Genomic DNA, 14,564 nt, shown 5'->3' with positions numbered 1-14,564 from the left:
ATGCATTGTGTAAATATGTTTTTCAGAAAACAGGTATTTAGCCTGTCAAACTCTTTATAACATTTGCAAAAGTTGTTGACTGAAAACCCCAAAGTTGTGAAGCAAGCCCCGAGAAACAGGATTATTAATGGAAATGCCAACCGGCTGCAGTAACAGCGTCGCTCCTGGCTGTCTGCTCCGCCATGGCCGGGAGGCTCCAGGGCGAGGCCGGACACGTGACTCCCACAGCTCTACTTCTCACCCGGAGTCGCTGCTCTGGTTTGCTCTCCCCAGCTCACAAGCTTGAAAATTTAATTTTTCAGGTCTGTTTTATTCAATGCGTATTTTCTAAGAATGTTTTTTTTTTCTCTTTATATATGTTCTATGGTGTTTCCACCAATATATATTCTTTTTACTTTTTAAAAATCGTTATGTGGCTTTAAAGAAAGGGAACTGACTAGCATATACTCTCTATTACCTTATATCAGAAAGGTAAATAAAATTTCAATTGGTTTAAAAAAGGTATAAAAGATTTAGAAAAAAGTGTCCTGGTTATAGAACAATCTAACTAAAAACAGTGACTTGCCTAAGTCAGCAAACAAAATAAACACTGCAGGGAAAAGAGCGAATATGTTGATTATGTAACTGGTTCTTAAAACTTCTACAATTAGGTTTATACTGGTTAGTTTCCAAAGGTGTTTCAGTCTGTCTAAGTTGGGCATCAAGATTTGTAAAGGAGCAATGAGATAAAAAGAATTTATTCAGCAGGTGTAATACACCTTATAATCTGATCCCTACTAATCAAGATTGCACAGAAAGAGACATTTTATGTTACAACATGATGATTTTTGCTGTTGTTATTAAATATATCAATTTTTTTCTTGGAGTTAACTACTCTATAAAACAATTAGAAAATCTACTTGAGTTTGAAAGTGGGTTTTTTTTCACTAACTAAACCCCATTGATTGCTTCTTTGCAGAATGTAACACTCAAGCCATTTACTTTAAAATAAAGAACTATCAGCCAATGAACTTTGGGATTACACAGTTTCTCATTAAAAATGCAAAGACACATGTTATTCATATGCTAGTTTATTATTCAGAGATGATTTCATGATGAGCATTGTCAATAACGAATTACAATACCAGGAAATTCATAGAACAAAATTCTGCAGCGATCTTGTTGTTTTTGTATTTAATTCTAAAAAGTGTGCTACCCCAATTTTCAGATACCAAGCTGAGAGACCATTTAGACTATTTCTAGGCTGATTTTTTGCTTACACTGGGAGGGAGGGTAATTTCCAATGAACTTAAAATACCCAATTCATGTCCATCGTGGTGAAAAAAGAGAAGAGGAGAAGGCCAGAAGAAGTAGCAGGACAGAGAAAACGCCACATGGATTCAAGAGTTGAGAAAACTGACAGTAAAATATATGTTCTTTGGTTAGCAAAGCGAAAAGGGGGCAAGTACTGCATACATGATAGATACACACCAGCATTCTAAAGCAGGAGACAAGAATGTCAAGAGTGTATTCTTCCCCCGCTGCCAGATGGAAGGGCTATTATTATAAATGAAAGGCAGCAGTAGTGGATGCCAGGCACTTTTGTTGTGTGCCAGATTCTGAAGTCCAGATGTAAGCAGGTTACCCCTGGGACAGGACGGGCTTCAGCTCCCGCAGCAGAACAGAACCGATCACAGTTCTCTCAGTGTTGATGATAAGCTGGGCTGTAGAGCCTTCCTTCAGCTCCACTGTGACGAGCATCAACGACCCACTGTGCACAGTTTTAGCTGCAAACCTGAACATAAAAAAAGAGAGGCCTTTTGTCATGGGGGGGGTGGGGGAAAGGAGACGGCACAGACTCAAATAGGTTTAAAATAATTGTTTTCTCAGTAATTTCTTACAGGTTCCCTACTGCCAAAAACCCAAAGCCAAGCATTCTTCTGAAAAATCAATAAACTGCCCAGCACCATGCTTACCACAGGCAGGTAATTTTAGTGCATTGTTAGAACGGAACAAGAAAAGGAAGTCTATTTTACTTATTAGTTTGGACAACAGGTGTATGTGAATAATTCTCCATTAATATATATTTGGGAATCATTCATTTGATATTTAACATTTCACCATGCATGGGGCCATTTAAAATAAACCACTGTATTTTTATTTTTAAAACATATTAAGAAAAGTTACTTTTGTCAAAGAGCTTGAAATTTTAATTCCTCATATGTGAAAATGATTATGCAAGAAGTTAGGTAATTTTATGGACATTATAAAACTCATACTATTTCAAAAATTCATGCATGCATGTTAAAATATTCAAATTCAATCTCTAATGTTGATGATGACATGTAACAAAATCACAGCACAGCCAGGTACAACACCACACACCCTCTTTTTAGATTTTTTTTAATGTTCAAGATGTTAGATACTTCTTTTTGCTTTAGAATAGAAGAAACTTGAAGTCTAAGGCTCCATTACTAAATTCCAAGACATGAAGAATCTACTAATTACATGGAATTAAAAGCAAAACTAGCCTTTTAAGCACTGCAATTGACTGAAAAGCTGTTGGAGGCACAATGAACTTCTGTCAATCCTGCTAATTCATTCTGCACGCACAGTTGAGCCCCAGAGACGTTAAGGAAGAGGACGGTACCCTCCTAGGCCTTCATTTTCCACATGGAGCATGTTCCACACATTTTGGGGAGGGGGAGGGGATTCGATTGCAGGGATGACTGGAGAAAAACAAAGTTGCCGCACATGAGCTTTTGAAAACACTAACAAGTGTAGAGCAGGTCTGTGACCTGCTGTGACCCCACTTTGCAGGGCCAATCCCCTTTCCCCTTTCTGTATGACACGTGTCTGAATCTGAGCCATCTGCCTCAATTTGCGCAACATCTTCAGCCACAATGGCACCCAGTTAGCCCTGACAACAGCTCACAATACATAAAAATAAAACTGCCGCGCTGACAGCACGCTGCGGACTATTCAAGAGCAAACCAACTGGTCAGTGTCTCATGTCTGACAATTAGCATGGGCCTTGCGCAGAGCCCGTGGCGTCCTCAGGGATCTGTTTAATTACCATCAACATAAAAGAGGGAGTTTATCAGGAGACACTCAGAAAAACTTCACTCCCAACTTAATTAAAATATTAGCCACTTAAGCAGGAAGCAGATTCTCTTTAAATGAAAAGTAATTTCTTTTTTGAGTTTTAAAAAAATGACATCAAGATCTTATAACACATTTTTTTCCCCCCGAAACCTAACAAGCCATTTTTGACCTAAACAGAATCATGAAAATCAGTTTCCCAACGATAATCAGAATAATGACTCAAAAGCAAAACAAACATGCTAATTTTATGTAATTCAAAATATTATCAACACTTTCAGGTTGCATCTTAAAATGTGAGCTGGTGGGTTGTTGATAAAGTATGTTAGAAGCCTTCCCAGTCATTTATTTGTGTTATTTTCTACAAACATGGAAAGCTACTCTCTCCAAACACACTGAAGACTGGTAAGGAGTCCGACAGAGCAGTTTTTCTACTTGAGAGAAGCAACTGTAAGTAACCAGTTTAGGAAGAGAAATCATACCAGTGTTTTTAAAGAGATTTTGTAAAGCTCTCTATACACATCTGTGTGCTCTTCAGATGTCCACAAAAGACATAAGGAAATGCGTATCTAATTCCATCTTCTAGAGAACACAAATATCACCAGCCCCCAGAGGTCCCTCTTTCCTATCACCCCTTACAAGTTTATGCATTTCTTTTGCCCACATTTTTGAGGTTCTTCTGCTTCATAGGAGAATCCTGTTTCTGTATTTCTGTTAAACCTTGTCTGTATGTTAAACCAAATGATACTACGTGGCTCTACTGTCCTACTCATTTATGTAACTTTTTTCCCCCACAGATTTGGTCATCACCAAATCTTCATTCAATACATATTTCAACAGAGATCCCTATTTCTGACAGGGTTATAATTATGTAAACAATAGTCTTATTAGTTCATTTATTTACTTAACACTTGTGCCTTGGGACTGCAGAGAAGGAGATTATGTCTGAATAGGGACACAAAAGCACTTGAATTTCAGGGTTGCACAGCCCCAAGGCACATTTTATCTCTTTTCTATTAAAAACTTAAGAGTCGATGGTACAATAATATAAACTCAGCAGAGACACACGTCAATTTTGACGTCAGTATGTTTACAGAGATTAAAATTAGTGTCTTGTACATGTTTTTGAAATCCTATTACCACAAAATTCTCAATACTATAAAGAATAGGGGCATGAAAGAAAAGAGGTCTTTGCTTACACTACAGTGGAAACATGCTAAGCAAATCATCCTAGCAATAATATCTGTTAGCTGGTGTAAAAGCTACTGCCTTTAACTAGGTCTCTCTGTGCTAGTGGGCACAAATGGTAAAAGCCATGTTTTAAAGCAGAAGACTAGAAGATCAGATGTTCTGACATTCTCATTTCACAGTTCAAAAAGGATGTATTTAATTGGAACACAGCATGATTACAACTGGTTTGTTTTGGTCCATGAAAAGCAAAGCCACCCCCCAAAATTTATTAATCGCTTAATGCCCGAACAGGATATGCTTTAAAAATACACCGAAAGACAGTTATGGAAAGAACACCAATTAATAAATAACACACAGCTAGCTTTTGGATATAAGAAATATTGATTATAAAGAGAGCTTGGGTCAAACACTTCTATGCTAAATTTAATGGCTGACAGCAGAACCTCTGTACTTGACCTCAAACGAAGATGAAGACTGTGACCAAACTTTTTCAGAAGGTATGTGAAGTTTCTGGATCACCATAGCCATCATTGCAACTGCCATTTATTAAGTGCTTTGTGTCACGGGCACTCATTTGATTCTTCGAGGCAGATCACCTTATAGATGAGGGAACTGAGGCCCACAGAAGTTGAGAAACTTGCTCATGGGCACACAGCTAGTGAATGGTTGAGCAGGAATCTGAACCCAAGTATTCTGATTCTGGATTATACACATTCTCAAATATGCAAAATGCACTGATAAATTAAGGTTTTTCTTATTTACCTAATATGTATATAATCTACTACTGTTCCAAAAGCTTGAAGAGGGAAGATTTTTCCCTTCAAAATTGTGAACTTGAATTTGCACCATTATGGAATTCAAAGTATCCTGACTTGGTGCTTTATCATAATCACTTTTTAATTTCTGCTTTTAAAGATTTAAAAAATTGTAAACACCCCCCCCCCCACCTCCCACGCCCTCAAAAGACACACCGGCAATGAAAAATATAAAACCTTCCTGAATGGGGCTGTAACACAGGGAGGGACTTCTGGGAGGCCAACCAACCTCGAACACCAGTAACAACACAAATGAGAACAAATAAGAGGATGACAGTTAAAGATGTATTGCCTATGTATGACGGGCTCCATGTTATTAAAAGGATACCATCTAGGTATTTTTCATAATTTTTCATTTTTCATTCCACCACCAAGCACTGGCTGTTTGTAATCACCAACTGAGAAGGTAAAACTGTTTAGATATATCTGTATTTCATTTCATTACATGTTTTTTGTCTATTATCTCTACCAATTGACATTTAATTTTTGAAGCTTGTAAGAATTCTCAAGATTAAAGAAAAAGACAAAATAAGCTGCTTGCCAAACCTAAATGAAGATACTACTTTTCTAAAAAAGTTAATTTGTCTTAAATACTGACAGAATTATGAAAAAAGCTCAGGTAACAACAACAAATTTGTATAAATTTACTATCTACAATACCTGGCCTTATTCCCTCATGCACTTAAACCACACTTTTTTTTTAGATTTATGAGAAGCTGGCTATGGACCATAAATGTTCTTTGTCAGAAGGAAAAGAAATTCTACAACTCAATTGTTTGAATACCTGCAATGTTAACAGGACAACATGAATTAAAAAGTATTTATCTGAGAGACCGTATCAATCTCCAGGGTATTCACAAACATAAAAATTTCAAGTAGAATCATATTTGCTACATTTAATGCAACAGCTCTAAGACATGCTTTTTCTTCTCTTGGATAGTCTTCCTGGTTTCTGATTTTTCTATTCTGAGTTCAATTTTCTCGTGTTTTCTGTTCTACCGGTTACCAGAAGCTGTGACAATGGCCCACTCAGGCTAAAACTTTTTTTTTCCCCTACTCTGTACATGAAGCCTTCAATTACTGCCTGCTGAAGCAGACAGAATCCTATTAGTAAGAAAGACGATCACAAGATGCAGTGTCCTGCCCTAGCTGTATAAAAATAATTAGTCCAAAGTTGACAAATGTGTAATGAAGTTGCACAATCATTATATGTAAGAAATACTGGTTTGAATAACCATCCTAACATCAAATACCAAAGCATGATCATTTGGAGCATTGTTTTCCAAAAAATTTAAAATGATAAGTCCTTATTACTTTGAGTTAATACAGAACATTTTAAACAGAGAATTTGTAAGTTGTAAAAAAATTCCATTTTGTTGACTATAAAATTGTATTTTAAAGTTAAGCCCATTACCTAATAGAATTAATACTGAGGGGAAAAAATTACATGTGATTCAAGTTTAGGGAATTTGTCCAAAGCAATGTATTTTTCCCCATTATTTTTAAAAAATCAGCCAGCAATATTATAGTATTTTCCTTTAACAATCTGATGAGAAGAGTTAAAAAAAAATGAGCCACCTTTGTAACTTAAGACTCTCTGTATTCTGTTCTAATCTTTAAACATGGTATAAAAAATGATTCTCCACACTATCTTGTCAATGACGCATTCTCTTTCTTTATACAGGAAAGCTAAATAAATCTCTTAAGTGCACTTTCTCAAAGAAGACATGAAATATTCCAGTTATTCCAAAGCATTTTTGGTTTGTCTATTTGGTGGGGGTGGGATGGGATGGGCCTTAACAGAAAACCAAATAGTAAAACAAATAAATTCTTACCCCATTCTCTTTGATTCCTTATAAAACTGTCAACCCGAAAAGAAAATCATCAAGAATACCTCTCTTTCATTTCTACATGAAAACAGTTACATGTATTCCTATTAGTAAAACTGTTGCATTACAGAATATTACTTCACAAATGGTGGAATTAAAACTTAAATAAAGAATGCTTTAAAGCAAAATCAGCTGTGTAGTTTGGTTAGTTCTGAAATATCCAAATATGCTTTCCGTGTAAAAATTAACTGAGGTCTACACTTGTTTTTCAATGAAATGCTACTCAACAGAGCCTGCAGAGATCAAAGCCGCAGATAAAAAAGCAGTGCTGCCCTCTAGTGGACAATCTTCAACCTGAGCAAGAACTCTGATTTCTAAATGGGTTCCACAAATCTTTAGTCCTGTTTGAGATTCCAAATTTGTTATACAGGAGGTAAGACCAAAGCCTGCTATCTTTATACTAACAACTGTTTACAAAAAATTTTGTTTTAATACAGCTGAAGTATGGTTACTATAGTTTCAGGGCTTATAAAATTAGGGCACCAAGATACTTGTTTTCTATTATGGTCCTTCAAAATTACCTGGTATTTAAATATTTCATAGTTACTAGGGAAAAATAAATAAAACAACAAACAAAAACAATAACCCAAAGGTTGAGCAACCTAAGAACAGAAGAAAGGGAAATATCAAAGACCCCACCAAGAAGTGACTATGCCATTCATGTTTGTAACCCTAGCACTAAGAAAATCTGTCACAAGTCATCAAAAAATACTGAATGAAGGACTTACACAGCATAGACATCTTATGATGGAAATGGTAGTATATACCAGTATTTCTCCTACTAATAACATTAAACATGTATGTCAAGAACAGTGATTCACAGGATGAGCTGAAGGCCTAGAAATGAAACAAGTTGTTCTTTACATGTACTTCAATTAAATAAAAAGATTATTGATTTTAAACCTGAAACAAATAAACTGTCTTTAAATATGTTGGTAAATTAAAAAGTTGACTGCCGGGTTGCCATGGATACACTGTTCTATCCACAGCACCAGATTTTCCTAATACTTAAGGACCTAAGTAACAATAGTAAAACAACGTTCATTCTATTAAGACTGTAATTATTCACAAGTTGCACATATTCAGAATTTGCAAATTCAAAAAGTGACACAGTAAACAAGATCCAAACACAGTTTAAGATACATGGGGCGGGGAAAGGACTGTAAGTATTGAATACAAGTTAATAATGAAAACTGTTTTGGGTCTTATTGAATAAGCTAAGAGCTAAAATAGAATCATGGCAGAGACAAGGCTTTCTGTTTTTACTCAAATTATCACATTTTCCCCCTCACGGGGTCAATTTGCTGCTCTTGAAAGGGCAAGATTGAGTAGGCAGTATGACTCTTTTTACCACCACCACTGTTATTGAATGTCAGAATTCCGGAAACTGGGTTAAAATGTGAAATAGTTGGGACTGCTGAAAGACAAACTTTTACTTGTGGTCTGAGACTGTTTCACAGACAGGTCTGTAATACACTCATATAATTAACAATATACTCTTGCTGGAGCACAACGGCATGGCTATAAGAAAAAACCGAATCAAACACCTCCGTCTATTAGCATCTCTTAATAACTAATCTGTAAAAAGGAAATGCATGAACAGGAAAGATATACTTTAACATGTGTCATGTAGCTGTCATTAACTCTTGATAATATAAGGCAGCCTCAAACTGTGAACTCTGGAACATTTCGGCCTTCGAACCGCCTGGACCGCTGGCTAAAACGCAGACTGCTGGGCCATACCCCAGATGTACCAAATCTGAGTCCCTGGGTGTAGGTCCCAGGAATCTGAGTTTTACACAACCCTCCACAGGATTCTTTTGTACAGAAAAACCTTAAAGATTCTGGAGCTACAGATTTTTAGCTTTCTGCTTTTTGCTCACTGTACATTAGTACCTTTATGAGAGGACAAACAATGTAATAAAAGAAAATGCACCATGGTCTCTACATTGTTGAATACAAACCTCAGTCATAAACCCTTACTTGATTTCTTTCTCAGAGGAACACAAGAAATTTTTCCTGGCCCTGGATGTACCTAAGATTCCCATTGCTAGTCTCTCTAATTCTCTTCCCCTAAACACACTAAATATTGACATTTTCCCTTTGCAGTCCATTCATATACTGGTTTACTATTGTTCACTATGCCCTTTGTGTGTACTCCATTTATATACTGGTTTATTAGTACTGTCTTAAATAATATGCTTTAAGACTTTTACAACACATAAAACATACAACATGTTTTAATATGAATAACTAACACAGGACATGAAGATATTCAGCTCCATGGTTAATAAACACTTTTTTGATGACTTTTTAAATTCTCATTTCTGTATTACCCCTTATCATGTGGTAACTGTAATATGGAAAATAGCAGGTTGCCATAATGACCATAACTCTAGATCTCAATGGGATGGTTTTGTTCTCAAAGAGCAGCCTTTTCAATCACCAAGCAAGTAAAAGAGAAATGAAAATAAAGTTGTCTTTCAATAGTATACTGGTTGGCTTTCTGAGACTACTGCTCATTTAGAAAATCAAAACTAAATGTCATATAATCTAACAGTAGATATGCTTTCTTACTGATCTTGAAAAGCAGTTAATTACTTAAGAAATGTTCCTGGTTTTTAAATGAATTCCATAAAGCTTGTGCTCCTTTAATTGACTTTTTCTTAACAGAGGACATTCTCTGTTGTTATGTAGGAACCATTTTCTGCTATGTATTCAATTAAAATGTCTACTTTACACTATTACGCACTTCTACATATTAATGAAGATTCCCTTTTTCTTAGATAATTCTTACATTAACTATTTTTTAACCTGGCATTTAATGTAAAAACTATTCAAATTTTAAGAGCAGTGGGAATAAATTATTCCAAAATTAAGACAGTGGAAACTTTATTCATTGAATGGTCAGAAAGAATACTCTGGGGGCGCCTGGGTGGCTCAGTCGTTAAGCGTCTGCCTTCAGCTCAGGTCATGATCCCAGGGTCCTGGGACTGAGCCCCGCATCAGGCTCCCTGCTCCGCGGGAAGCCTGCTTCTCTCTCTCCCACTCCCCCTGCTTGTGTTCCCTCTCTCACTGTGTCTCTCTCTGTCAAATAAATAAAATCTTAAAAAAAAAAAAAAGAATACTCTGATGCTTACTGAAAACTCCTCTCAGAAATAAAAGATCCTGAAAAATTAAATAGAAGATAGCCTAGCCAAGAATAATTTGTTGTACTGAGATTTTTAATATCTTAAAATACTAATATTCAAAATGCTTTTCACACTTGTTTTTTTTAAAGTAATCTTAAATCAATTACCATTATATATAAATACAAGAATGACTTTGGTCCTAGTCTTCATCAACTCAAAAAGCAACTGTCACAGAAGAATAAAGGAGTCACTCAAAAAGTTCAAAGGGATTTCAATTTTGTTACTGGCAATTAAATAACATAAGTTTAGATATATAAACTCATTAATTCCAGAGGATAATATGATACCGAACACTACAGTTAACAACATGAGTACAACTCAATGAAGTGATAAACTGCTCATTTCTGTTATTATAATGTAAACAGTAATTACTATTTCATTTTAAATGACATTAAGAAAGGCATTGGTACAGATTTTACTAATAATTGTTCATTTTTTTTTAACTGTTACTGAATATAAAAGAATGACCAAAAATGTTACATATGCAGGACGAGAATTTTTAACAATTTCTGTATGAAAAATACAAGTAACCCAGGTCTTTATTACCTAGAAGCTTTCTGAAATTTCGAACATTAATGCAGCCATACTTTAACTATGAGAGCAAATGCAAACATTTTCAATTATATCTAATGAGACTTGTGAGGCAAATTAAGACAGCACAACCTAATCTTAATTATAGATAGGCATGTTTTTCACTTTTGACTCTGTAGTAACTTGGGCTCCTCCCCCAAGTTACAGAGCCAAACACCAGCTGGATTAGAGAAGTGTCAAGACATTGTATATGTCTATGAGGACCATAAACATTAAGTTTGAGGGCAATCTCTGCATTCTAAAGCCAAATATAAACAGTTCTTAGTTGTGTGTCTTCCCTGCATTAGCACAGATAATTAAGAATTGACTATAATTTAATCACTTGAACAGGCATTAGGTTCCAAACCACCAAGACAAGTTACAGGCAAACGACGCTCTAATAAAAATTACAGAACTGTGCTAAGTGTCTTTCTTAGTCTATTTCCCAATAAGAAGGGAGCTCTTATATTAGCTGGCTTTGAGAAGGTAGTCTGGCTGTTTTCTTCTAAGAAACAAAAATCTGGAAAGCTGCCATTGCTTTCAGAAAAGTTAACTCACATATAAAACAAAACAAAAAATAAATCAGAAGTTCCAACATAAACAAGGGTTACCATATGTCTTTCTGTACATCACAGAATTACATTACAGAATTACAGGACTGAAGTATTGTTGGATACTAGATGTACCAGGTAAAATTTCAGATTGTATAAGCTAAAAGTTACAGCTGACATATGACATTTTGGTGTTTTAGGAATTTCAATAATTCAAAATATCCATAAATAAAACAAAGAACTTCTGCTAGAGAAAATCACCCAGGAAAGTAAAAAGAAGTATTTAAAGCAGAAAACAATTAAAACAGGAAAACTCAGAACAAAAATATTTTCACTGAAAAGCCTTCTGTTAACTTTTTCCCCTGCTGAACAACAATAACTGGTAAGTTGTATTTCCATGGTGGCACCAGAACAATGACCTAATACCCATTTTATTATTTTGTCATCTCCCTATGTGAGATAGATAGGGCTTGTCAGAAATTAAGAAATGGAAGCATCAGACCTCTCAAATTACAACTTAACTAAGGACCTTTCTCTAAAAACAAAACAAAACCAAAAAAGATAGAGTAAATTTGTTTTTTAATTAGCACATGCAGTTTTCATTCTGTCACAATTAGTAGATGATATTAGGCAACTACAAATAATGGCAGATCAAGACTTGAACTCAGCTCTTCTGAGGCCAAGACCAATGTTATTCCACAGATAAGACAGAATTTCATTTCAATACCCCTTCTTTTCCTTGCCACCCCTTTCTAAACAGATGAAGACCTTAAAGCCCACAAGAAGTTATAACTTGTCTCAAATTACCAAGCCCAATAATGGCAGAGATAAATCTAAAATTCAGATAAACTGTAACACTCTTTATAAGGGGGCTCTCCTACCCCTGTATTAATTTGAAAAAAAAATTTTTAAGATTTTATTTTTAAGTAATCTCTACACCCAATGTAGGGCTCAAACTTACAACCCTGAGATCAAGAGTTGCATGCTCTAGCAACTGAGCCAGCCAGGCACCCACCAAAAAAGTTTTTTTTCAAAAAAATTTTAAGGTCTGAAGGCATTCTTTTTGATTTTAAATTTATTTTCCATATACATGGATAAAGGCAGAAGTATGCCATTGGCAGTGGAATGGCAGAGGAAATAAAGATGGAATTAATGAACTCCTTTAAGCTCACAGAGGACTAAGTTACAAATGCAGGCTTGTTTACTTTTTTTACATTTTGTCTTTACTTTACTTTCATTTCAAGCCACTGGCACCCATAAGATCACAAAGAGGGCAACGATATTAATCTCATTTTCTGCTACCTTTAAGGACAAATGACTTGGATCTCATGCTTTAAGTGCTCGGTGGTGAAGATATATTTGGTCTAAGAAACAGAAGCTGCATTTGGCCCTATGCTGGTTTTCTAGTAGCTCCTTATAACTGGGAGCAGTCTCAAGGCAGCTGTAAAAAGGAACTCCGTATATGGTACCCAAACCTCCTCCTTCAAATAAAAAAAGTCCAACTGCACTACTTTATAAAACAGTTCTTCCTGGAAATCCACTGAATCTGGCGAAATAGGATAAATTCTCAACCATAGCTCACAACGGTACCTTTACAAATCACCAAGCTATTATAAAATACAAGTACACTGTCTGTCCTTCAGGACAGTCCATGCTAGTGTCCATGCTAAGGATTGCATAAATAGGGAAGAGAGCCTTAACACAAACCAATCAATCAAATATCTCATCAGAAACAAAGGGAGGGGGGTAGATACAGTGTTTTGAAGGAAAACTATGAAGTGAAAATTATATATTTATACATATCTATTATACATATATACACACAAGTTATCTCCACATCACATGTTGGTGAACCTACCTGTGTATATTATCTTGGCCAGAAGGGACTACACCTACATTGGCTACATTTACAACCTTCTGAAGGATCACGGAGGGAGTGAAATTCTGTGGTGCAGCAATGATTACAGTAGAAGTTTCATTCATTCCTGTTAGCATTCCTGTAAGAGCAAAAGAAGGCTCCCTTTTACTAATTTATGAAAATTACATTAAAACAATTTCAAGTTCATAGCCAAAATTTTAAAACTTTTTTCATATAAAAACCCCATTCCAGAACATAATTTTCAAGATAATTATCAAAGAATTAAAATAACTGCAAATGTTACAAAAATTTTTAAATCCTTACTGTATAGGAAAATGTGTAAAAATGCAGTGGAACATAACTCTTAATAAATCTGATTTTCAATACTATAAGATAAACATGTAGAATCACAAAGATTCTATTTAATTTCAGTCCCTTTAAAATCTAATCATTTGGACTACGTCAACTATTTATGCTTTTACTTGTTAATATTTTTTTTCCTTTCCTTTTCATTCAGAGATCTCTCTTGCCAAATGCTGCCTAAGAACAAGTCAAAGTGAGCTGAAATAACCAGCAACATTACCTGATGAATGGCCTCAACTGATGGATCAAAATTATCTTAGCAATGACTGAAAGTCACTGAACAGTTACGGGGTTCTACAAAATGCACTAGTATCTAAGTAGCTATATTATATTTATACCTAAATATAATAGTATTTGTCTAGTGAATAGGACTATACAGTTAATTATAAAAACACCAACTGAAATTTCTGAAGCAAAATATTTGGAAACAAAGGGAAAAATGTGAATGGAAAAACCTTAAATTCCAGAGACATTTTAAAGAAATACTTAGGAAAAAAATAAAGTTAAGCAAAACTATAAACAAAAACCATACAGTTAACAAATTCAATAACATGCCAAACCCTTGGAACAAATACTGAAATTTAGTACCGAGGTTAAAAAAACCCAAAATAATTATAATAAATGACATCTACCTGGATCTGTGATATAAGTCATCGACATCTAATGGTATCTAGTAGAAATGATAATCTTTTGAGACATTTGATATGTGCACAATAGTTTACAAAATTTATAAAAATGGTTGAATTTGATTTTATGTTTTCAAAAGGCCCTGAACCTTCAGGGCTGTGTACTTAATTTAGTTATTTATTGCAAATGCAACCTGAAATTTAAAAGAACCCCTATGATTAGCAGCACAAAGATTCGAAAACCCAATACTGTAAAAAGACTTAGCTAGCTTTTAACAAAGAGCAGGTTTTACTAACCACTTTCAAACTATGTTCTGTCTCAGACTGGTTAACTTCAGTATTAGGCAAAAGCTTTAAAACTACACAAGCAGTCAAACACTGCTTTTAAGTAAAGCACAGTGGCTGCTGACATAACACTGCTGAGAGATG

General features: G+C 35.1%; 1 protein-coding gene across 3 annotated transcripts in view; it reads right to left on the bottom strand.

Annotated features, from left to right (window-relative positions):
- Positions 1-989: 989 nt before the first annotated feature.
- Positions 990-14,564, bottom strand: part of AP3B1 (adaptor related protein complex 3 subunit beta 1) — a 254,664-nt gene continuing 241,089 nt past the window's right edge. The window contains exons 26-27 of one of the 3 annotated variants that reach the window (XM_032404142.1): positions 13,147-13,285; positions 990-1,774 (exon numbers count right to left, since the gene is read on the bottom strand). In XM_032404142.1, the coding sequence (XP_032260033.1) occupies positions 1,621-1,774; positions 13,147-13,285 (293 nt within the window). In that variant the 3' untranslated portion in view covers positions 990-1,620. Of the gene's footprint in view, positions 1,775-13,146; positions 13,286-14,141; positions 14,180-14,564 lie in introns of those variants that run through there. The other 2 variants (XM_032404144.1, XM_032404143.1) reach the window with 2 other exon arrangements.

The sequence above is a fragment of the Phoca vitulina genome, unplaced genomic scaffold, assembly GCF_004348235.1.
Source record: "Phoca vitulina isolate PV1807 unplaced genomic scaffold, GSC_HSeal_1.0 scaffold6, whole genome shotgun sequence".
Classification (NCBI taxonomy): Eukaryota; Metazoa; Chordata; class Mammalia; order Carnivora; family Phocidae; genus Phoca; species Phoca vitulina.
Note: the sequence above shows the minus strand (reverse complement) of the source record. Positions and strands in the feature narration are given on the sequence as shown.